Below are 23530 nucleotides of genomic sequence, written 5' to 3' on the forward strand. Positions count from 1 at the left end.
TGGGGGCTGGGCTTCTCTTTCTTCTCTCCTCTCCCCCCTACCCCTGATCCCCCCCCCCCCCGCCTCATGAATGCTTTGGGTTCGGTGAAAGCCGGCGTGCAGTTAGCAAACTACATTTCCCCTCAAATTTTGAAACCCATGTGCACTTGGGGAAAATGTAATCCTTATGTTTCTGATTCATTTACACTTAACTCATCAAAACGCTATTTTGTAAGAGCTATTTGATGTCCACGCAGCCTCCTAAGCCCTTTTGTAAGCCTTGCTTCTTAGAAGCAGGAAGTCACGTTTCTGACGAGAGGGAGAACTTGAACCTAAAAGGTTGAGTTTGTTTTGAAATTAGGGCTCTCGGAGCGTCACGTGAACCCTGAGCTTGGCCAAATGTGTTCTCTCATTTCCTATACCACCCCCCTCACCAGCACCAGCTGCCACGAGGGTACTGATGTCAGCTTTCTGTGATTTCACCCCCAGCATCATCGCAGACCTCTCCGGGAGCCCAGGCAGCCCGACTCAGATTTGCGTCCCAAGGTCTGGCCAAACTCCAGGGCTCTGTTCTGTGGGGGAAGGAGCACCTGGACTGGGAGTCAGGAGCCCAGGGGTCAGCTCCCTGTATCCCCATCAAATGGCAGTGTGACTCTGGGGAAGCGTCCTGCCCCCTCTGGGCTCAGTCAGTGCCTGGACATTCCCGCCAGGCCTCGGAGGCCCAGAGGCCCGGAGTCTAATTCCCGGTGGGAGCCGGGTTGGGCGCTCCAGAACGCTCTCTGCTTCAAAACCCTGGAGTCCGGGTTTGTGCCCAAGGAGCTGAGCCCAAGAAGGGAACACAAAAATGTAGAAACAGAGCCGATGGCTTTGGGTATCGCTGATTCCAAGCTTCTAATGGGGTGGACATGAGAGCCCAGGAAAGGGGAATGAATCGCCCCAAGTCATACAGAAAATTAAAGGCAGAGTTCAGCTTTCCTGGTGTTTTTGCCTAACCGTCCTTGGATGGAAGTTTCCAAACTCTTTCAGTTCGTAGTATCTCGAAGCTGGGGTGAAAAAACCCCTACTTCCCATCTGACAACAAGAATGTGCACGGCGGCGCTACAGCATGGGGGGGGGGGCTGGCACTGCTTCGCATGAGGCACAGTGAGGTGGTGTCTGGCTTGTGTTAAGGCCCATGAGTGAATGATTAATCCCGGGCAGAAAACAAAGCCCGTGCCTTGTAACGTTATAGGTATTAGTGCCACGGAAGATTAACCCCGCGACCCCCGGGGACCTTGGTGGAACTGTGGACTGGACTTCTGAGAGTCAGTGGAGGATGCAAACAGGTGGACTCACAGGTCCTGTCTGCCCACCGCACCGCACGCACATGCACACACACTGCTGGAGCACGCACGCTCACACACATGCACACACACTCCTGGAGCATGCATGCTCATGCACATCCACACACACTCCTGGAGCACACATGCTCACACATGCACACACTCCTGGAGCACGCACGCTCACACACATGCACACACACTCCCGGAGCACACATGCTCACGCACATGCACACACACTCCTGGAGCATGCACGCTCATGCTTGTGCACACACACTCCCAGAGCATGCATGCTCATACATGCACACACACTCCTGGAGCATGCACGCTCACACATGCACACACACTCCTGGAGCACACATGCTCACGCACATGCACACGGGCACCCACAGGCCTGCACATGCACATGGGCACGTGCACGAGCTCACCTCCGTTGCTCCCGACTCTCTACACAGGGAAGAGATTTTACGGTTCCGAGTGGCCCTTAGCTGCTTGCCTGCCACCAATTCATAGCTGGCAAACGGGAGGTACTTGAAGCCTCGTCCTCCTCTTGTCCCAACCCAAATATTAAACTCCGTCCACATCCTGCCTCCAGTTGATCCAGTTCCCACTCACCTGCCTCCTCCCCCTACGAGTCCAGGTATGCCCAGCCCCTAGCATTACTCAGCACACCCAGGTCTCTGCGCCCCTCCCTTGACTGTCTACTGCTTCAGCTCTGATAACAGTGTCCCACTTCCTGACCATTTCCAATCTGTGCCTCCATCCCCTACATTGACCCTGAGAGCCTCACATAACCAAAGAATTGTCCCACAACCAGGTCTGATCAAGGCCCTCTTGCCTAACATTCCGTGGCTCCCACTGCTCTCAGGATGAAGCCCAGACCTCTTAGCAGGGCAGTCTAGAACCATCATTACTGGCTTCTCTCAACCTCTCTTCCTTCGATTCCACACTCTCTCATCATATCCAACTTGCCAAGAGCAAGGAGTCTCAACTCCTATCCCTGGCTACATACCCTCGCCTTGGCTTAGGTTCTACCCTTCACCCAGACGTTCTTACCGAGCCTTTAAGCTGAGTGGGGAGCCCCTGCCCATCGGCTTCTTTTACCACCTTTTAATAACTTTCTCACAACTTTGTTACCACCTGTTCATATGTTCACTTCTTATACGAATTCGATGAAATTTCTAGAGGGCTGGGACTCTCTTGTTGACTGGTTTATTTCTACTGCCTACACATGGCCTGTTATAAAGACGGTGCTAAATAAATATTTGTTGAATGAATGGAAGGCCGCCTTACATCATCTGGCCCCAAACCTTCACTTTATGGATAAGGAACCTGAGGCCCCAAGAGGAGACAGGACCATGCTATAAGATTCTCTTTTGTCCTCATTCTTTGGTAACTAATCCATCTTAGAAGTTAAAGACAGGCCTCCATCACACCAGATATCGTCTGTGTATTATCATAAATGTCTGACTTTATTGATCGGTCACAGAGTTTATTCATGTATGCATGTATTTATTTACCCACATTTATTGTCCATCTACTTGATGTCTGGTCTTGAACCCAAAGCTGAGGATAACGTGGCAAGTACTACCTAGTTCCCACCTCTGGGGTCTCCCTGTCAACTCAAAATGCCACCGAGCAGGAAAAACATACTGATATATACTGAAATTGTTCCAAAAGGAGAGCTTGGTAGACCCTAAAATAGAGACAGGATGTCAGTGTGGAGTTCTGAGAGCCCCAGTGTGTTGAATAGGGATGGCTGGTCTCGCTCACAATCCAGACCTGTTGCTAATGTGATGTGTGACCTGCTTGCTCTACCCTCACAGAATTAGATGCCTTTAGTGCAGAAGAGAGCTCAAGGAGGGTCTGAACAGAATGTCAGAGCTGAAGATGTCCTTTGGAGTCATCTACCTATGCCTTCATTTTACAGATGGGAGGCTGGGGTCCACGGATGGGGGGGGGGTCACAGACCATGATCACAGCAAAATTTTAGGAGCTCAGTCCTGGAATCCAGGTCTCCTGAATCCAGGTCCAGTGCTTCAGCAGAGGTTTTTTTTTTTTTTTTTTCCTTTTCCTTTTCTTTTTTTCTTTAACTCAGTGACAGAGATTAAAGTGCAATTTGTCTTTCCTTTCTTCGAATCCGACACTGAATCTTAGCAACTCTGGTTAGAGTTTCAAGGGAAACTGCTTATGTGTGTGTCTGTGCATGTCTGTGTTTTTGCCTTTCACACTTACTCTCCAGACTGGCCCTGGCCAAGAACAAGCCTAATGAAAACCAAACAATAGAAAGAATCATGAACGTTTAAATCTTTATGATTCCCCAGATTGCGACGTGTTCTTGCAAGCCCATTATCTCACTGGTTTTTTACAGGACACCCGCTGTCAGATTGCATGGACAGGAAACAAAACCCACTTTTTCCAGGGGAAGGAGCTGAGGCTCAAACCACTGAAAGGACCTGGCCAGGGTCACACAGCAAGGCAGCCATGTGCTGGCCTGGGAATCAGGTCTCTTAATTTTCAAATTCAGCCTCTCTAAAGTAATGTCTGAGGTTCCTGTTAGAACAGACACAACATAAACCCACTAAGACCTGCCCTAAGGATTCTCATCATCTTTGAGCACAGACTGAATGGATTTTGTCCACTCTTCTTGCCAATGTCCAGTATGAGATAAATTCCTCCATTCTTTCCACATCTGTAATTACTCTGATGGCTGTTATTTTACTTCTCTTTCCTACCCATTTATTTTTTTTCTTAAAAATCAGGAACTGGAGGAGCACAACTAAGATCAGTCCACCCTCCCTACCCTCAAGGCAGAGAAAGAACAAAGAAGTAGGTGATATCAAGACACCCATTGCAACCTGATTTCACTAACTGGTTTTTCAAAGGGACTCTTGAACTGCCCCACCCTCTAATAGCATACTAAATTAAAATATATTCTTTGATTTCCAGAATAACATTTCCATCATTCCAAATACCTGAAACTTGAAAGTCATTGGACAGCTCCTTCTTAAAACCTTCGCATCCAATACATCACCAAATACTGCTGATTCTACCTTTAAGACATACCTCTAGTCTACCCACTTCTCTGTGCAGATAATCACAATTTCTGGTTCAGACTTTAGCAATAACTTCTGGATGGACTTTCTAATTCTCCCTTAATCCTTTTGTTACACAGTACCCAGAGCACTTTTATTAAAAAGGCAGATTTGATTGGTTTGTTCCTCTACTTTCCAACAAATAAACTCAAACTCCATAATGTTGGCCACACCTCCTTCATAATTTGGCCTCTGTTTACCTCTCCAGTATTGACTTCTATATATCCCCCCCTTAATTTAAGGAGGGGGTATTATTATAACCTTACAATACTAATCTTCAGCTTTTAAATCTATTTTTATTTGAGTTATTATTCAGCCCAGCTCTCCTTTCCAACTGTAAGATTCAGAACCCCGGTGTCAGCGTGGAAATTGACATGCAATAGGGCACTTGTTATTGAATAAGTGAATGAATAAATTTATCAACGGAGCCTTGTGTCTATCGTTTAACCTCCCTGGGTCTTCTTTAATATCTGTAGAAGAGACACTATAACAACCACTTTAAAGTTCAGTAGTGCATCAAACTGACCCATAGAAATTTAGATGAGTCATTTCAGTGGTGTTAGCACCAAACAGGGGCCCTTCGCATTTTCAAAATCATGAAGGTATCTGGAGACAGTTAGCATTTCTTTGGACGCTGCTGTTGACCATGGAGATCTGTTGATTCTGCTAAACATTTTCACTTACTCTAATATTCCCAGAATCCATATTTCATTCTGAGAGATACTTGGCCATAAGACTGACAAGAGGGAGTCATAGGTAGGTGATGCCCAGCTTCTAGAAATAGAGTAAAATTGTGCTGACTATATAACTTGCTTAGTCTAGGCTAGGAGCAGAGGTATTTGCTTTGGGCTTGGAGAGATAACTCGTTCTCCTGATACTGCCTATCCATCCTGGTGGGCAGGACATCAGAATGCAGGTAAGACCATGCTGGGTTGGCATGGGAAAAGGACCTACTCAGGAAGAGGTCTGACCTGAAGCATGCATTTCAGCAAAACATTACTGGAAACCATGCTGGCTTGATAATGTCCACACTTCATCATGTCTCCTCCTTCTCATGTACTTAAATGTTCAAAAAGCAAAGGAAAATATTTGTTCTTTTTTGTATACTTATTATATTGCTCCTTAGAAACAAGAAAAGCTAATTTAAATATCTATTTTCTCCATCCATCAAGATGCCACCTTATGCTCTGCCTGTCACAGCAATGATTATGCTCAGTAATTTGCCAGGCACAGCCTTTGGGGGTCAGGCAAGGAAATGTAAAATATGACTCTAACATTTATTAATGCTGAGATCTTACTTAAATAAATGACTTTACCTCTTTGAGTCTCAGCTTCCCTATCTAAAAATAAGGCATGTCGATACCTATATCTCATTGGCAGGCTCATAAAAATATTGAGCATATCTCAAGTAGTCAGTATGTGGTAGTTAGTAGTAGTGTGGTAGTAGTAGTTAGTGCTACTAGTAGTAAATGCTACCTGAATATGTGATGGTGGTTAACACAGTGACTAAATTTAAGCTTCATGGAGTATAGAAACTGGTTTGGTTTTTCTTATCCCTTGTATTTTCAGAATGTGACATGGTTCCCAGCCAGGGAGCATTTGAAAAATAAATCAATGTGTATAAATAATTACACAAAGAGTAACTTCTTCATAAATGCTAGTTCTCTCGTGACTACCTGTTTTACCCTAGATTCTAATAACATTGATGGATAAGCAGGAGTGCTGACATTAAAATCCCAGTGTAACAGATGGGAAAACAGAGATATGAACAGCCAGACCTAAATTAAAGATATTAATAGACAAGTCACAGAAGAGAAAGTGTAGATATCCAGTAAATTTTTGAAAAGATGCTCACCCAAGATGTTCAATCACAAAACCATAAATAAGAATCTATGTTTTCAATCATCAAATGGACAGAGACAAAGCACTTTTGTTTTGCCAGTGGTGGTAGCAGTGACAGTGCAGAACAGCAGGTCCTGCTACACACTGCTGGTGGGATGTGAGCTAGTTCACCCTCTCAAAAATGCCACAGGTTGTATCCACTAAAATAAAAAAGGCCCATAGATTATGATCCAGTAATATCATTTATCAGCATCAACTCTAAAGAAATGCTCACATGTGCCTACAAGGAGGTTCCTATAGGAGTACTGACTACAGCATTTGTTTGTAACAGAAAAATGCATGAAATATTATAAAGGCCCAGCTTTAGGGCTATAGCTAAATAACTTGTAGCACATTCCCTCCATGGAGTACTGTATGGCATTTAAAAGGAGGTTATAGATTTAAGAACCAAGGTGTATAGATAGCCTAGATTACTACATTCCTCCCTCAAGACTCCATGTCTAGTCTGTGACTGAATATGCACTTCTTCCATAATGTATAGTATGTTGGTTCATTCATTCATTCATTCATTCACTCATTCTTTTATCTATCAACATTTGCTGAGTATCCACTTGGTTTCGACCATCAGTACTAGGGCAAACCTCTTCAATGATCAACACTTAACCATCAAGTCTTATCCATCCTTAAGGCCTCAGCTTAGACATCGCTTCTTCTGAGAAACCTTCGTTAACCACCTCAGGCTGGGGCAGATACCTTTCCTGTGTTTTCCCACAGCTCCCTGTGTTCTTTGCACTAGAGTACTTTCCATGCTACCAGATAGTTACCTGATTCCTTGGCTGTTCAGGCCCTTTAAACTGTGTGCTCATGAGGCCAGGAATCGGGACTCTATTCCTAGTTCCAACATACCATATAGCTCAGCACAGGCACATAAGTAAATACTTGTTAAAGCAAACAGCAACTATTACCGAACACAGTTACATTTGATTTGCACTCGTTGGCTGATGAATGAATTAACAAATGAACACATACAAGAACAAAGAATGGATGACTGGGTGACATCACATCAGAAAGAGCCAGGAAAAGAAGTGGGACCAAGATAAACAATGAAGTGGTGAAGCAGCTTGAGAGCCATAGAAACAGTATGAGGGATCCATCTATGCCTTCAGTTGACCCTGATTTGGTCTAAACTTTCCCAATCCTCTGAGGCTTAATATGGCATTGCATGTCAATGTTATGGCTAAGAACTGGAAGCATGAGACATATATTCTGAGAAGTTTCACTCTGCGTTACTGTTGACGTGTTCTTCACTCATTCATTCAACAAGCATTCATAGAAGCCCTGATTCTGTTGCATATGAGCGTGCTACATTTTGTACTTAAGAATCTGAACCACGTGAGAGGGGGAATAAAAAAGGAACTAAAACACAAGCACAGTTAAATATAAGACAAGCCAAACAGTGATCAAGGACCAAGGATCCTGTTATAAGACACCCATGTTCCAAATAGGCTAGAGTCTCAGTGATGGCAGTTCAGCTAGTCCTTATTATGAATCACTAAGAGACATTTCTGGTCTATGCTCAAATATCACCTCATCAGAGGCCTTCCCTTAACACTTCTCTAAAATCACTAAACTCTACCCAACTGGGATATTATGCAATCGTTTCTGGTTTGTGTCTCCCAGCCACACTGCAGGAATCAATGAGAGCAAGGACCTTTTCTGCTCTGTTCACTACTGCATCCCTAATGCCTACAAAGTAGTTAGGCTCATGATGGGAATCAACAAACATTTGTTAAGTGATCGGACTGATAAATGAACTACAGTTTTTGAGCTGATTGGTGGGGTTTCTGAGCACGTAGAGTCCAGAGTCAGACCTGGGATCTGATTTGTAAAATTTGGACTCAAATGCACAAGAAATTCCACTCAGACCATATAAATATATCCTTTCCTTATGCTTATTCATTTCCCCCTAAGAATTATATTAAGAATGCCAAGAAGCTGAGGCAAAATAGACAGAGATTGTGTTGGCAGGTTAACAGGTCTGAATGGGAGACAATCAATAGAATAATTAATTGGGATACACATATAAGCCAAATGGGAGAAGTGACTTCTATGCATATTTCTAGTTCTAAATCAAAAATCCTAAGAAGAGAGAGGCACAAATATATTTGTTCAACCAGAGAATGAATGACTAAGAGCACTGGCTTTGGAGTTGATGGATTTACATACAACCCTAGCTAGGTGGCTTGATAGCTATTCAAAGTCTGAATTCCAGGTCCTTGTCTGTTATCTGGGAAGAAGACCACCTACTTTGTGGAGCTGCTGTGCAGATCAAATCAAATGAGATTACTTAAGTCAGACCCTTAGTAAGTTCTTGACACATAGTAAGTGCTCAGTAAATTATAGCTCCTCCATTTCTCTTCAACCACTAAACTCCTTCTCCTTCTTCATTTAAGAGCCATTCAAAAATATTAACCGAGTGTCTACTTTGTGCCTGCAATTATTCTAGGCACCTGGAAGGCACTAACAGGCAAACAAACAAAGAAAATCCAGTCCTCAGGAATCTTATATTTCTTAATTACACCTCAATTCTTCCAAGTTTGGGTTAGAAGCCACTTTTTGTTTCTGTCTCTGCCTTCGGGGTATTGCTATACTATAGTGACACTGCTTCCCTCTTTTCCTACAGTGTGAGTACCATGAGCTCAGACTCCATGCCTATCCTGGCTCCACGGTATCATCATTTCCTAATACGGTGCACGGCATCTGATAGACACCACTAAATATTTGCTGACTGAACTGATGACGGATGGATGGATAGACGAAGAGATGAAGAGAGTGAGCTTCTATTCATTGTTTCTGGTTGCTTTAGTCCTCACTTCCTCTCAGGAAAAAAAAAGAGCTCAGTTTTGTCCACAGTCTTTACATCTTAGAGAAATCTGAAGATTCCATCCAGACCCAAGGAGCATGGTAGCCAGTACAGAAGCACTTGGCAGTCAAGTTTAGAAACAGAAGCTTCCCTGCTCTTTCTTCCCAGCCAGATGCATAAAGAACTGGCTGTGTAGCTGGTGTTGCTGGACTCCGAGTAGGTCTCAGGAACTGATTGAGGACTGGTGTCTCCTGGGTCGTAGCCTGTCTTCTATTTGCTATACCTTAAACCTAAGCCAGCTTGGATGCATGTCTGAGGTCTAGAATCTTGCCTTTGCACTATTACAACAGAAAGTGGTGTGGTACTGTGGATGAGAAGGTGTTATTTGGAATTAGATGTCGGTTTTAAACCTGACTCTGTCATTACCAGCTGTATTAGGTCGAATAAATCACTTTTCTGAGCTTCAGCTTTTTCTCTGAACTTTACTTCCCCATAAATATTTGTTTTAAGGCAGTTAGAGCAGAGAATACTCAGCAAACGGTTGACATTACTGCTATTTTTATTACTATTGTCCACAACTACACATTGTACTCGGGCATCCCACAACTACACATTGTACTCGGGCATCCTAGTGAATTAGTGGTCTCCTCTGGGTACTGATTCTTACAGACAGTCTCTGCTAAGTCCCTTTTACTACGAAAAAAAAAATAATGAGTCACTAGTCACCTAAGAACAATGTCTACCCACAGAGAAGAGTTTAATGTGTTGCCCCCTCACTTTACCAAGAGGGAAACTGAAGCCCAAAGATGTGATGCAATGTGTCTTAACAACATATGGAGAGTTAGTAGCAGAGTCAATGCTGGTCCCCTTTTCCCATACCAGTGTCACTTCTCATTCAATGGAGGGGTTTCCATGTAACAGAGAGGTTCCACCTTTCTTCCTCATCCTGGCCAAAAGTAATCAGTCTCTTAGAAGTGTCCATTGGGTAAGCACAGAAGCCTTTCCATCAATGTCATACCTTGGGAAGCTATCTCCAGTACAGATAAAAGAAGGAATAAATATTTTTGTTGAGAGAAAAAAATGAAGACAAAGGTCAAAGGGAATCATGTAATGGGTTAAGTCAGGGAAGAAAAAGAAAGCATTTTTTTTTCTCACTCCTCTTTTTCTCCAAAACAGTCTTTATATAGAACTTGTATAAGAGCCAATTTATTTGATATGGAAAAAATGTGAAAGCAGCAAAATACACACACCACACACACACACACACACACACACACACACACAAAGAGGTATTTGTGTTGGAGTTCAGAACTCAAATTACCAAGAGATAAAGGAGTTGAAATGGTAGGTTAACTTGGAATGATGGTTTACTTTTTTTAGAATCTCAGAGAACATTCAGGTCAGGAAATGTAGCCCAGCCTAGGTTTCTGGTAAATTCTTTGGGACTCAAGAAAGACAAAGAGGAAGTTAATGAAGGCCTCAGTCTAGCCCATATGTTTGAAACATCATAGTGGGGTCTAAGAAAGATATGTTGAGTGAATGAAAGAACAAATGGAGCATAAGAGTGTGGGTCTGAATAGTGGTGGTTCTGGAAGCAAAGTGGCATAGGACTGGGTGTTTTTAACTACATGGTTAAGGTCTTCAGCACTGAAGTGTGAACATCCACAGGAAAGGTACCAGGTCATTCCTGAAATATCTAGCTTCTAGTGAACACTCTAGCACACAGAATGTCCTCAGTACATTATTTGCAAATTGAATGAGTATTGGGAAAGAGACCCTGGAAATCCCCAAGCCTTACAGATCATTTACTAGTCACTCTATTAAACTGTAGCAGCATTAAAGTCATTTGGGAAGACCCTCTAGTCAAGTTTCTGATTCAGTTGTCTGGGCTGGAATTTAAGGACAGGCCCTAAGTTCTCAGGTCCTGCTGCCGCTGGCCTGGGGCCCCACTTTGAGAACCTGTTTTAGTGCAATGGCTCTTAAACATGAATGCACATTATAATCATCCACTGAGATTTTAAAAGTTCTGATGGCCAGGCTTTATCTCCTTACAAATTAAGTTAATACTTGGGGTGTTGGGGATTGGGGGATGGGGTTGGAGAAGGGATGCTAGTGAAATATAAGGGATTTTAAAATGTCCCTAGTTTCTATAACATGCACCCAACCTTCAGAACCCCTAGTCTAGCACAACCTCCTCCTTGTAGATTAAGGCCTCTGAAGGCTGAAAAGGGTCAGTGACTAGCCTAAGATCCCAGAGCAAATTGGTGACTATCCGGGAATGCGACTCAGGGGCTCTCACTTCTTCAGTTGAATTTCTACCCTTCCACATTTGTCAACTATGTCAATTCTCACAAGCACACAACTCCAGGCAAAAAAACGAAATCTGTATTTAAATTGAGAGTTTAAAGCATCTATGACTTCTTCTCTCCATTGTTTTATAAAGAAATTTTAAGTGGATGCATATTTATAGAACTTTACCACTCTGGACAAGCAAGAAGATGAAAGAGACAGCATTATGGAATATTTTCAAGGCAAGATGATCCTTTAAATTTTAAGTACATTCTCAAACACAAACCAAGTGCTCCCTCTGAGTTCTTGAACAGATGTTCTTCATCTCTGAGTCAATGAGTGGGCAAGGGTCTGCTTGTGATGTGCACATTAATTGCTGGCATGTAAAAAGGAGTGCTGGTAAAGTGTTTGAAAGTGGTTCTGTCTCTTAAAAAGATTAAAAGTTTCCTCCAAAATTTGGTTTCTATTAATGATTGGCTCAGTAAATATTTTCAAGTAGACAGAGAAGATATTGGGTCTTATATCATCTTAGAACCAAAGACAGTGTGACAAAAAGCCCATAGAAACCACTGACTTGAGCATTTTCATTACACAGAAGAAGGAAGTAAGGCTCAAAGAGATTGAAAGATTTATCTAAAATTAGTAAGTGGACTGGCCGGGGCTAAACCCAAGGTATCTGACTTCTGAGCTATTGTTCTCTCCAGTATTCAAAGTGTTCCCTACTGATAGCCCTTGCACACAGTACATAGTTCAACAAATTTTGGTGATTAGCTTCGCAAACTCTTGGTACCCAAGTTAGGTGGTGAAGGCCCTTTCATTTGTTGGATTAAAGCGGAAGTTAGAATCACATCTTTAACCAAACACTGATCAAAGACACTGGCTTTAGGAGTCAGGACAGAAACTTCATCTTACCACTTCCTAATTGTGTGATTTTGGACAAATGACTTCACGTCTCTATGCTGCCATTCCCTTCTTTGTAAAACAAGAAGGATAATAGGGCTGTGGTTGTGGAGAGGATGAGATGAGTAAAAGATGCAAAGATCTCAGCTCATGGTCTGGCATATAGGCAAAGCACTAATAACATCACTATACGGTGGCCTCTCTCCTAAAACATAAATACTGAGGATGTTTGAGGAAGAGGTGGCTTGAGAAATGAATATGAAGGACAAGCACTATCTCACATAAAATCCATGAGTATCCCAGAAGGCTCCTGGAGACCTAGAGCTACAAGGGCGCTTAAGGATCAAATGGGTTTGAACCTCTCTTCCACTTTGTAAAAGGAAACCAAACAAGGACTGGGACTGATTATGTTCACCTTCCAGGAAGATTCTCATGCAAAAACTCAGAAACATGCTCAATTTCTAGGCAATCTGCTATAACTTCACTCTCTTCTCACTCACTGACAAAGCAATCACAATTCATGAATCTTCTTCAATTAAATATAAAAAGAAAATCATTAGCAAACTTCAGTTCTTCCAATTTCATGAGTAATATATGACTTTCTCATGGCTAATCTTATACAGCCTCCCTCATTCTATCATTGTGAAAACTAAGAAAAGTCTAGGAACCTTAGCATTACAGTAGAGCTCTCACCAAAAATCTAGGACTTCTGGCTCCTTGTGCATTGCCATTCCCACCATAACAACTCTGCCTCATTAGGACAATTCTACAATCAGTGAAAGTTATAGATCCCTAGAAATAATGAATCTTCTTCTAGGGCCGGCCTCTCTGACCATCCTTACATTCATCTGCAGCCCACCCACCTGACCGTCTCCCTATCCAGAGAGTGCACTTACGTGTCCGTGAATCTTCTATGGAGGTATAGGAGGGAGGCCACGTCCACATGGAGAGGAGGGTCCCGGACCACCTTGTACTGCAGGGGCTTACACTCTAGACAGAGTGGGCTGTCTGCAATGGACGTCAACATGGCCGCATCGATCTCTAGGTGCTCATCCAACGTGTAGATCTGGATGCCGGATACCTCCTCACCCACATCCCGGAGTTTGATGGTCAGTGGGACATCGCAGAAGACATTCTGAGGGCCCAGAGAGATGTTCTTCCCACTGACAGTCAATAGTTTGATGTCATTGACAGCCCCACTAGAGTCCCAGTCAGTGGAGACAAAGGTCACCCAGATGGTCAAAGACTCAGGGACCAAGGGGTAGCGGAATTCCAGTTCAAGGTAACAGCCTTGTGGCTCAGGGCAGGCTGGAGGGACTGTGTGTGGGTTGACAGCTGAATTTGGGCTCCACGTGCGGACACTGGACTTACAGGGCTGCTCAACATCTGGATGACCTATGGAGAAGAGATGAGGGTATGAGTTCCTGAAAGCCCTCCAGTCTGGTCCTCACAGCTTCCTGCGGACACTAGGAGAGACTGGCCTAACTTGAGCTCAGAGAGAGGGCGAAAAGAGGAAAGATTCTCAGTGTTCTGGTAAATCAGCTGTGTGCATAGCACCCAGCTTGTCTCCACCCCTGCAACACAGATCTTGAATGAATCACCAAACATTTGGTCAAAACTAGATTCAAGTAAGTATCTTACGCTTAAGTCAATGTCCTAACTTTCCTTCTCTATTCCCTACTTATAAGCTATATTGCCTCAGATGGAAAGAAGGGAGAGACATATGTTTGCCAAATACCCGTATGTCCCCTGAACGTGCTTACTTCTTGCAAAGATTCATCTCAGAGGTGAGGCAACTAAGACTCATAAATGTGGAGTGAACTGATCAAAGCCTCACAGCTTGATGGGAAGGTCAGCATTAGAACCCAATGTTGTCTCATCTTGAAGTTCATGATCTTTATTCTCCCTCCTGCATGCAGAGGACACTAAAATAAACTAGAATCTCTAAAGTACTGATTTTAGTACAACCTGCTTGAAATGACAGGACAACAAGCAACCTTTAGCAAATTAGAGGTGAGAACAGATAGTTTCTCCCCTTGGACTGAGGACTCTGGGAGGAAACTGTCTAGAACCATGAATGACAGAGCTGGAAGGCAGCCCTGGAGCCATCTTATCTCTCCTCCTCTCTGCCACATGAGGTCATTCCATACCACTGAGCTTCTCAGAGTTCCGTCCAGTCTGACTCAGGAAGGGGAGGGTTGGGTGAGGCGGGGGGAGAAGGAAGGAGAGATTCTTCTACTCTCTCCCTGGGGAGACAATGCCTCATCCCCACTGATCTCAGCCTGCAGCGACTTCTGAATTTTTCTCTGCTGAGATCATTAGTCCTAGACCCTCAGAGAGCTCTCCTTTGCACTGCTGAGAAAAGTAATCAGGACTCAGTGTAGTAATTGGCTCTAATTTGTTTAAGAGAGTCTAGTAAGAGATACAGATCAGCTGGTGATGGTAGGATGGAGGATCTCAAGTTATCCTATTAGCCACATTCTTTTTCTTCTTTTGCATCACTGGTTGGTGGGAGGTAGGCTGTTGAGCATTTGTAACACAAACGGGAAAAGGCAATATTTGTCTGAAATGGCTTTGTGGTAGTGTTACAGCATCATAGGAATCACAATATGAAAATCAGAAAACCATTTTGGGTGGAAAAGCTACTCCAGTGAAGGCTAAAAATGCCTCAATCTCTGTGTCTCTGCCCAACCACGGGAGAAAAGAGAAGACACCAAGTGGAGATGGAGAAGAGAAAAAGGAAAGAGAGAGGGGAAGAAGATGAGGAGCATTCAAAGGCTTTTTAAATACAACACATTAGAGCAGGAAGAGATGGAAGAATGACAGGATTCTCTCCAGTGCCCCTTGGCAAGGTTCATCTGTTATTTGAAGCAAAGGCTGGTTAGAAGTGACCAGTGGTTTAAGTCAAAGGCAGAAGTGATGTCTATGCTGACGCCTTAGAAGCCCTAGTGAAGGTGAAGCTTTTCCTCTCTTGACTCTCCAACTCAATGATGTTCCTGATTCTCTTAGCTTTGTGGACTACTGACACACACACATCACTTACTCACTGAGCTTTACTGAGGGCAGCACTTTAATGTGTGTGAAGCACATTCCCTAGCTATTAATTTATTCATCTGATCGTCATCAAGATCCCATTAGATAGTTATTGTTTCTGCCTCATACTCTGTTTGACTCCATGCCAGGGAGCCTTTATATCATATAGTGCCTGGTCCATAGATAGTGACCAAAGCGGACATTTAATAGCTATTTGTGAAACAAAAAATCTTCTAATTAATAAGGAGTTAAAATAAAGAAGTGAAAGCCTCATGGAACACTGAAGCTCACTGATGGGGAATGCCAGGTGAGCTTTCCACCCCTCCACACACTTTTTCCTGGAACTGTCTAGAGATGGGACAATCCTTCTCCTTTCCGTGGAGAAAATGACTATCAGTGGTGGGAGCTACAAGAGAACAAAGATGACACATGTGTTTGGCTCCCGCCTTCTCCCTGGTTTCTTGTTAATCAACAGAGGGACCAAACACTTTCCAAAAGACAGGAAGGTGAGTCTGGACACTACCCTCAATTAAGTAAACAGGAATGGAGATCTTAGCAAAGCTTGTGCTTGTCTGGTTATCAGAGACCAACTTTTACATGTAAAAAAGAGCCTTGGGGGTTACTGGGTCCAACCGTCATCAATGCAGCAACCCCTTTAACCTTAGAGGCTCTATGAACTGACCATCCCCTATGCACTCGGCGCTGCACCAAGCATGCTACATGCCTCAGCTCTCTTCCTCTTGGTAGTAAGTCTATGGCACAGACCTGATGAAAATCGTTTTTACAGAAGAGGGAACTGAGACTCAGATGGTTAAGTCATTCCCTGATGGGGAGAATATTATGTGATACTGTTGGTCCAGGCAGCATGCCAAGCTTTGAAGCAATGGAAGCTGGGTTACAGTATCAGCTATACAAGCTTCTTATTTTGTCACCTACTCCAATGATACTTACCTCACAGGGGTGCTGTGAAACTTGAATGGGATGGAATATTTACTAAATGCTCACAAACACATAAGCTCTGTTATGAAACATAAGGAGGGATTAATAGGCAAAAGCTTGGGAGGAAGAGGAAGTCCAAGCGAAGAGAACAACTGAGACAGAATGGGAAAGAAGATGACTATGATTTTGAGCACAATGGGAGCGCAGCAAGAAATGATGCCAGCAGGCTAGACAGAACCCAGATCATGAAGGGTCTTGTAGGTTATTTTAAGGAAACTTCACTTTATACTGAGAGGGATGGGGGGCTAGTGAAAAACTGTAAGCAAACAAGTGAAACTTGTCTTTTAGAAAAATCACTGTTTAGAGGCACAGACACTATCCATCCATGTATGTACTCATCCGTCTATCCGGTCCGTCCATCCATCCATCCATCCATCCATCCATCCATCTATCCATCCAAAGAATAATTATTGACTGGCTAGTGTGTATCCAGAGTTAGGCTAGTCCCTGGGGAGAGAGGTTTCCACACACATGGTCTCTGGCCCCATGGAGTTTCCAGGTAGGAAACGGTTGTACTAATGCAGATAATCACACCTGTAGCTTGGATAAAGGAACACCAGAAGGGATGAGGACTAACCAAAGTACCTAAGGGGGAAGAAAGAACAAGGCTGAAAAGTTGACTGAGTGTGAATGTGAGACAGGGAGAAGGGCAGAGGAAGAGGGGAAGGAAGGAGGAAGGGAGGAAGAAAGAAAAAAAAAGAAGGAGGAAGGACGAAAAACTTCATTGTTAATACATACCCTTTTGTATTTATGGTGACTAAATGAAAAGTTACATGTTAATAGAAGCTGGTCACTAGAAGTGAGGCCATATATGTGTGTAAAATATATTTATGCATACTTATGCTGATTTAAATTTACATTTATGAAGATCCATACAGACATCTATTATATATCTTTGTGTATATCCACTGCAGCTGTTGACACAAATACAGTTATAGAAACTTGGTGCCAAGTTTTTTCCAGATGAATACTCAGCACACCTGAAATATTCTGGGCAAAAAAATGGGGAAAGGACTCACACAAACAATGAAAATGAAAAGAGCTAGTGCCGTGTGTTACTCTCTCAAGGAAAACCCAACACATTATATGTTTGTATATGTGACCTTAACTGAGATCTGAGTTGATCAGGCCTAGTTATCTAAGTCCTGGGTGACAACTGTCCCTGATATTGAACACCTCAGGAAATATTCGTCTATGAAATACAGTTTTTGCTCAAGAGATAGGAAAATAGGGTTTCTTTTGTGTCCAACCACTTTCTGTGGCCAAAGGCAAGAATTTCTGTGACTGTATTTACCTGAAGTTCATGTAATGGAGTTAACAAAAGATAAGGGATGTGCAATAAATATCTGTTAAATGAAAAAAATTCTATCTTATTAATATGGAGTTAAAATAAAGAAGTTACAGCTTCACGGAATATTAGAGCTAGAGAGGACATTTATTCTGTGCATGAGATGCTATCTTCAGAGAAGCTCAGTGACCCATTCAAGGGCACAGAGAACATTGATGGCAGGATTTGGACCAAGGTCCAGCCCACTTTAACCCCCCCACCCCAGACTCTTTCACCAACCCCAAAGATATGTCTGGCATCGTTCATAGATTTGGGAGTTTTATGTTAGTTTGGGAAGTCCAAAAACTTAAACATGCAAAGATAAATAGGATGAAAATGAGTTGAGAAATAAGTTGCAGAATTTGGCTCATGGAAAAGTTTATTTCTTCAAGGATATTAAAAGGGTCTGAGCCAAAAGGATCACAGAGCCTGTAATAGGATGCTCTAAAAAAAGAACAGAGTCTTTTCCTGGCCTGCATGCACTAAATTTACATATCCTGAAGGAAAACCCAAGGCTGCTGGGTTTCCTTGCATGCCTGAGTCAGCTCAGGGAACCAGGGGGCTCAGGCCTTCCAATCGAACTCTACTCTGCACATAATGCTTTAAGAGGGTCAGGAGCAAACCAGGAATTGACTTAACCAATTGACAGTTGGGTTGGATGGAGGTGTGGGGAGATGTCTGAAAATTATTTCATTCACACACTGAAGAGAACAAACCAAGGTGGTTTTAACCAGAGAAATCTCAGGGGAGAATCTTGCTGATTCTACCTCCCAAATATCTCTCCATTCCATTGACTTCTCTCCATTTGTCACTGCCTTGGATCACACCCAGACCACCACCACATCCCTCTCCTGGATTCCTGCAACAGCCCCCTGGCGGCTCCCCTTCCTCCGGCACACTCATCTCCAGGGCCTTTAGCACAGACCACCCCATCCTATCTTTATAACACACACATCACACCATGCCCTAGACTCCTGCCAAGGCATGTGGCGGCTCCTTGCTGCCCTCAGTATCAACCCATCCTCATCCAGGCACTACAGAACAATCAGTCCAACCTCCCCCTACTCCACACCCCATGTTCCATGCTCCAAACCTACTTCAGCTCTCATAGCATTATCATTTATGTGGGTTACCTCTACTGATGTTATCATGTTATAAATGAAAATTGGGAAACTTTAAAACAGGGATCCCTGGGTGGCACAGCGGTTTGGCGCCTGCCTTTGGCCCAGGGTGCGATCCTGGAGACCCGGGATCGAGTCCCACGTCGGGCTCCCGGTGCATGGAGCCTGCTTCTCCCTCTGCCTGTGACTCTGCCTCTCTGTCTCTCTCTGTATGACTATCATGAATAAATAAATAAATAAAATCTTTAAAAAAAGAGAGAAACTTTAAAACACAAGAATCCATAAGCATGTGCTCCTTTAGCTATCAGAGTAGTAATAACATCACATTCCATGTGGCCACTGGAAAGCTCCACTGCTCTCTCAGGAAAGAATGGGAGTGAAAATGGTAATAAATATCACAGCATTATTATTTTTTTTAATTTTTTATTTATTTATGATAGTTACACACACACACAGAGAGAGAGAGAGAGAGAGAGGCAGAGACACAGGCAGAGGGAGAAGCAGGTTCCATGCACCAGGAGCCTGATGTGGGATTCGATCCTGGGTCTCCAGGATCGTGCCCTGGACCAAAGGCAGGCGCCAAACCGCTGCGCCACCCAGGGATCTTCACAGCATTATTATGAAAATAATTTTGGACTTTGAGGACACCCTAAAAAGTCTCTAGGAACCCCATAAGCCTCCAGATCACACTGAAAAAAAAAATCACCGCTCTAAACATAGCAAACTTCTTTCATGATCTCCAATGTGCCTTGCTCACTGGTGTGGTGACATTTCCTGGGCAGTCTAAGTCTCAGTTATGGATGAGGTCAGCTTCCCACAGGTCCCCTGGCACTCTGTGCTTCAATTACCATGGGCCTCCCTACACTGGATGGTAACCACCCTTTTCCTCATCCAACTCCCCTTTAAATAGTCAGTTCTGCTTTGCCCATGTGCCCAGCACACAGCTCCTACAGTGGGCATAGGCGACACGGGGTCACTCTGCACGTACACAACGTGTCATCAGCTGGAAGAGGCATACACTTTCTTCTGTGAGAACCCAACATGCGTTCCATTGGGATGGGAGCGTCATGACTGTAGATTCTGAGAAGAACTTTCTAACAAATGGAGTTAGAACGGAAGGCCCAGGAATGTACACACTGGTGCTAGGAGAGCCTTGGTGAGGGAGGGCACCAGGGGGATTCCTGCACTGGGTGGGAACCGGAGCTGGATGACCCAGGCCCCCCTTCCAAGTTTGACAGCCTGTGATTCTGTGGGGCTGAGCTGAGGGCTACTCCCAGACATCCCTCTCACTTTACATTCCAGATGGATTTGTTTAGAGTTTCCAAGTTCAGCTCTCATTTTTATTTTAAGCTACTTTAGAAGATAACAAAGTACAGTGCTGTCATTTTTCTCCTTCACTCTCCTCTCTGATCCCTTTCCCTTGCTTTATTCTCTGGCTTTTTCTTCTCAACCTTCTTTCTAAAAATACATAGGAAAATGGGGAAGTTCTCCCTGAACCTCCGGGAGGAATCAGGCTCTGCTTCCTCTGATGGGCTGGTGTCCCCACCCAGGAACCTTGGACGAGAGCTGCCCCATACAGGAGCAAGAGAGACTGGGGGGTGGTTCTAAGTATCAATCTCTGAGGGCAAGGGAGAACAGAGTGTCTCTACCAGCCAGGCTTCAGGCACTAGATCTGAGCCCTATAGGGGATATTGCAGAAGGAAACTGAGGAGGCAACTTTCCACATGATTCTTTAAGTTCCAAGTGGTTGCTGTCGGGGCCAAGTGACCATGCAATAAGCCTTGAGTACAAGGCATCCTCTTAATTTCTGCAAAAAGCCCAGTGAGTCTGGCAGCAAGTGGGATAGTAAGAGAGCATAGTTTGCCAGCCCCTAGCAGGGGGGCCTGGGAGACCCTGGGCCAGGGGAGTGTCTAGTCATGGGGAAAGCGCACCAATAGTGGCAACGATGAGGTGCTCCCCTCAAGTGTCTTGCTGATAAATGGATCCCAAAAAGGAGAGTATGTGGCAGAAAACTTGGAGAGGGATAGTCATGGCATGTGTGTGGATGCCCTGGACAGTCCCAGAAACAAATGAAGAAGACAAAGATTACTGAAAACTTGACACCACCCCCCAACAAGTTATGTGCATCAATTCTAAGGTGATCTGATGTGCACCAACAGGCTGTCAGGGTCTGGAGGCACACACAAACACATACATACATATGCCATGTCTTTACCAGGTGTATGGCCTTGGGCACTTGTTCAATGTCTCAGCATCTTTGTTTCCTCATATGGAAAGTGGGATGACATTCTAGGACAGTGTAAGAGTTCAAAGGACATGTGCTGAATTGATGCATGAATATTGGCCTTGATCTTAGGCTGAGGATCCAAACCTCCAGTCGTATGCTGAATAACTCTGGAGTTCTTATCTACACCATGGTGACTATAGTTAACAATACTGTATCATATACTTGAAAATTGCCTAGAGAGTAGATCTTACATGAACTCAAAAACAAACAAAAAAAGTATGAGATGATGGATGTGTTAACTAATCTGATCGTGGTGTAACCACTTTGCAATAATACATGCATCAAATCATCACTTTGTACACCTTAAACCTATACAATGTTATATGTCAATTATGTCTCAGTAAAGCTTCGGGAAAAAGACAAAAATAAAATAAATTGGCCTTGAAAGGCAGTTGTAAGATCAAATTATACAGTGTGTGGAAAAGACTGTTAAAATCATAGGGGTCCATCTCCATCAAAACAGTGGTTCTTTGCACCTCCAACCTGTAAATGAGCTTCCAGGCTGGCTTACCTTCTGCTTCCCGAGGACTCCAGTGTCCTGATGGGCCACAGGGCATCGGGGAGGAGGCGTTGATGGCATACTGCACCAGGATTCTCCCTTCCAGGCAAAGTTCACATGCTGATCCCAATTCTCTAGGAGGCCAAGGAAATAAAGGAAATGCACTGACTTAGGAACAGTTGAATGAGCTCCTGATCCGACGAGGCCAAAGGCACCAGGGCAGAAAACACAACAATTCCATATTATCCCATCATCTTTATCCTTGCCAAAGTTTCCAGGATACGACTGTGACTGAAATTCCTCCCCAGTGCCCAGCAAAGTTCTTGTCTGGGCTTATGTGGCTTCTGTCCTAATAGTAGATACACTTCTTTAATTTGGAGCCATACAGAATCAACAGGCCAAAGACTTACTATCCATACTAATCTTAGTTTCATCAGACATCCAAAGCTCTACTGAGGATTTGATGTGTGGTTGTGAAAAAAAAATCTAGCTCCATCTGACCTCAAATTTTATTCTTTTAATAGTGTTCATCAGGTACCTCCCATGTGCCAAGCACCATCCTGTGTCCTAGGTACTAAATAAGAAGGCACGGTTCAGTTGCTTCATCTGAAAATGAGTTGGCTAAGCCAGATGATGCCTATAGGAACCTTCCAGCCCTGACATTCTGGGATGGATGAATCACTTATGATTTAACAGTCAAAAGCAGTTTCCTTACCATGGCATCTAATTCATTTTAGCAGCTCTCCAAGGGGCAAACCAATCCCTTGAAGGGAACAGCCCCAGAAGTGGAATATTATGGTGGCTTCCTCTACTGTCAAGTGTATTATGTATCTGGATTCAATCTCCCTTTAGCCACAACAGCCTCTGGGATCTTGCTTGTTCTCCAGACTTGGCATCTGTTTAGGAGGCAGCTGCCAGGAGGGGAGAGGGATCAGCCCATTATTTCTCAAAATGCAATGGTCCTGCCAATACCTCTTTCATCATTCCTAGAAGGCTCTTTATCCTTTGGCTACCTGAAAGATGCAGTGGAGGAGCCTTATGGCTTTCCCTTCATAGGGAAGCTCTGTAGCCCATGGGTTCACATGGTAAGAAAAAGTATGTGGGTGAGCATCAGACTGCTAGTGTTCCCCATTCTTCTTCTACACAGCTGCCAGGACCTCATCCCCAAACCTATATCTGAACAGATCATTCTCCTGATTATCTGCTTTTACATGGTGGTCAACATATGCAGAAGGATGGATGGATGGACAGATGGGTGGATAACTGGATGGATGAGTGTATAAGTGGATGGGTAAGTGGGTGGGTGGCTGGCTGGATGGATGGATAGATGGGTAAGTGGGCAGTTGGATGGGTGAACAGAAAGATGGGTGAATACCAGTCACTCAAACATGTTGCTAAATCTCATAACTAACTTAGTCTAGACTCTCAAATTATAGATTTTGCATCATTGGCTTTATCATTGTTAATGTGAAATCATACATAGGGTAGAAGTTTCGCAAGCATATTAATATCCAGTGAAAGGAGAATGATGAAATAGCCCAAGATTAATATGTTCAATGATGTGGTAAGTAGCCATTACAAAAATATTCCATGGAGTCTCATGGAAAATGTGTAAACTATAATACTAAGTGAAAAAATAATATTCAAAATTGAATTTACAGCAGCTTCTCAATGCTATTCAAATAACCTCAATATGACAAAATATTGACAACAATTTCTGGGTGGTGGAATGAATATAGGATGATTCCCCTTTTTTTTATTCCTTCTGGTTTTCTGAATTTTCTAGGTATTTTGAAAATCTATGAATTTCTCCTGGATAAGAATAATTACAGAAATACACTTGCAAGAGGGAATGAGGAGTGGAGAGAGAAACTTCCTCACTCTGGAGCAGAGTTCCATTATAATGACCACAACCCATGCATAGCAGCTCATAGTCACATGACTGGCTCTATGATGACAATGAGATTATAAAGGTTA

General features: G+C 43.5%; 1 protein-coding gene across 1 annotated transcript in view; it reads right to left on the reverse strand.

The window, feature by feature from the left end:
* PAPPA (pappalysin 1) overlaps nt 1-23530 on the reverse strand; it is a 239259-nt gene that overhangs the window by 146185 nt on the left and 69544 nt on the right. The window contains exons 6-7 of the mRNA XM_055301662.1: nt 21566-21687; nt 13184-13682 (exon numbers count right to left, since the gene is read on the reverse strand). Of these exons, the coding sequence (XP_055157637.1) occupies nt 13184-13682; nt 21566-21687 (621 nt within the window). The remainder of the gene's footprint in view (nt 1-13183; nt 13683-21565; nt 21688-23530) is intronic.

The sequence above is a fragment of the Nyctereutes procyonoides genome, unplaced genomic scaffold (assembly GCF_905146905.1).
Source record: "Nyctereutes procyonoides isolate TBG_1078 unplaced genomic scaffold, NYPRO_anot_genome, whole genome shotgun sequence".
Lineage (NCBI taxonomy): Eukaryota > Metazoa > Chordata > Mammalia > Carnivora > Canidae > Nyctereutes > Nyctereutes procyonoides.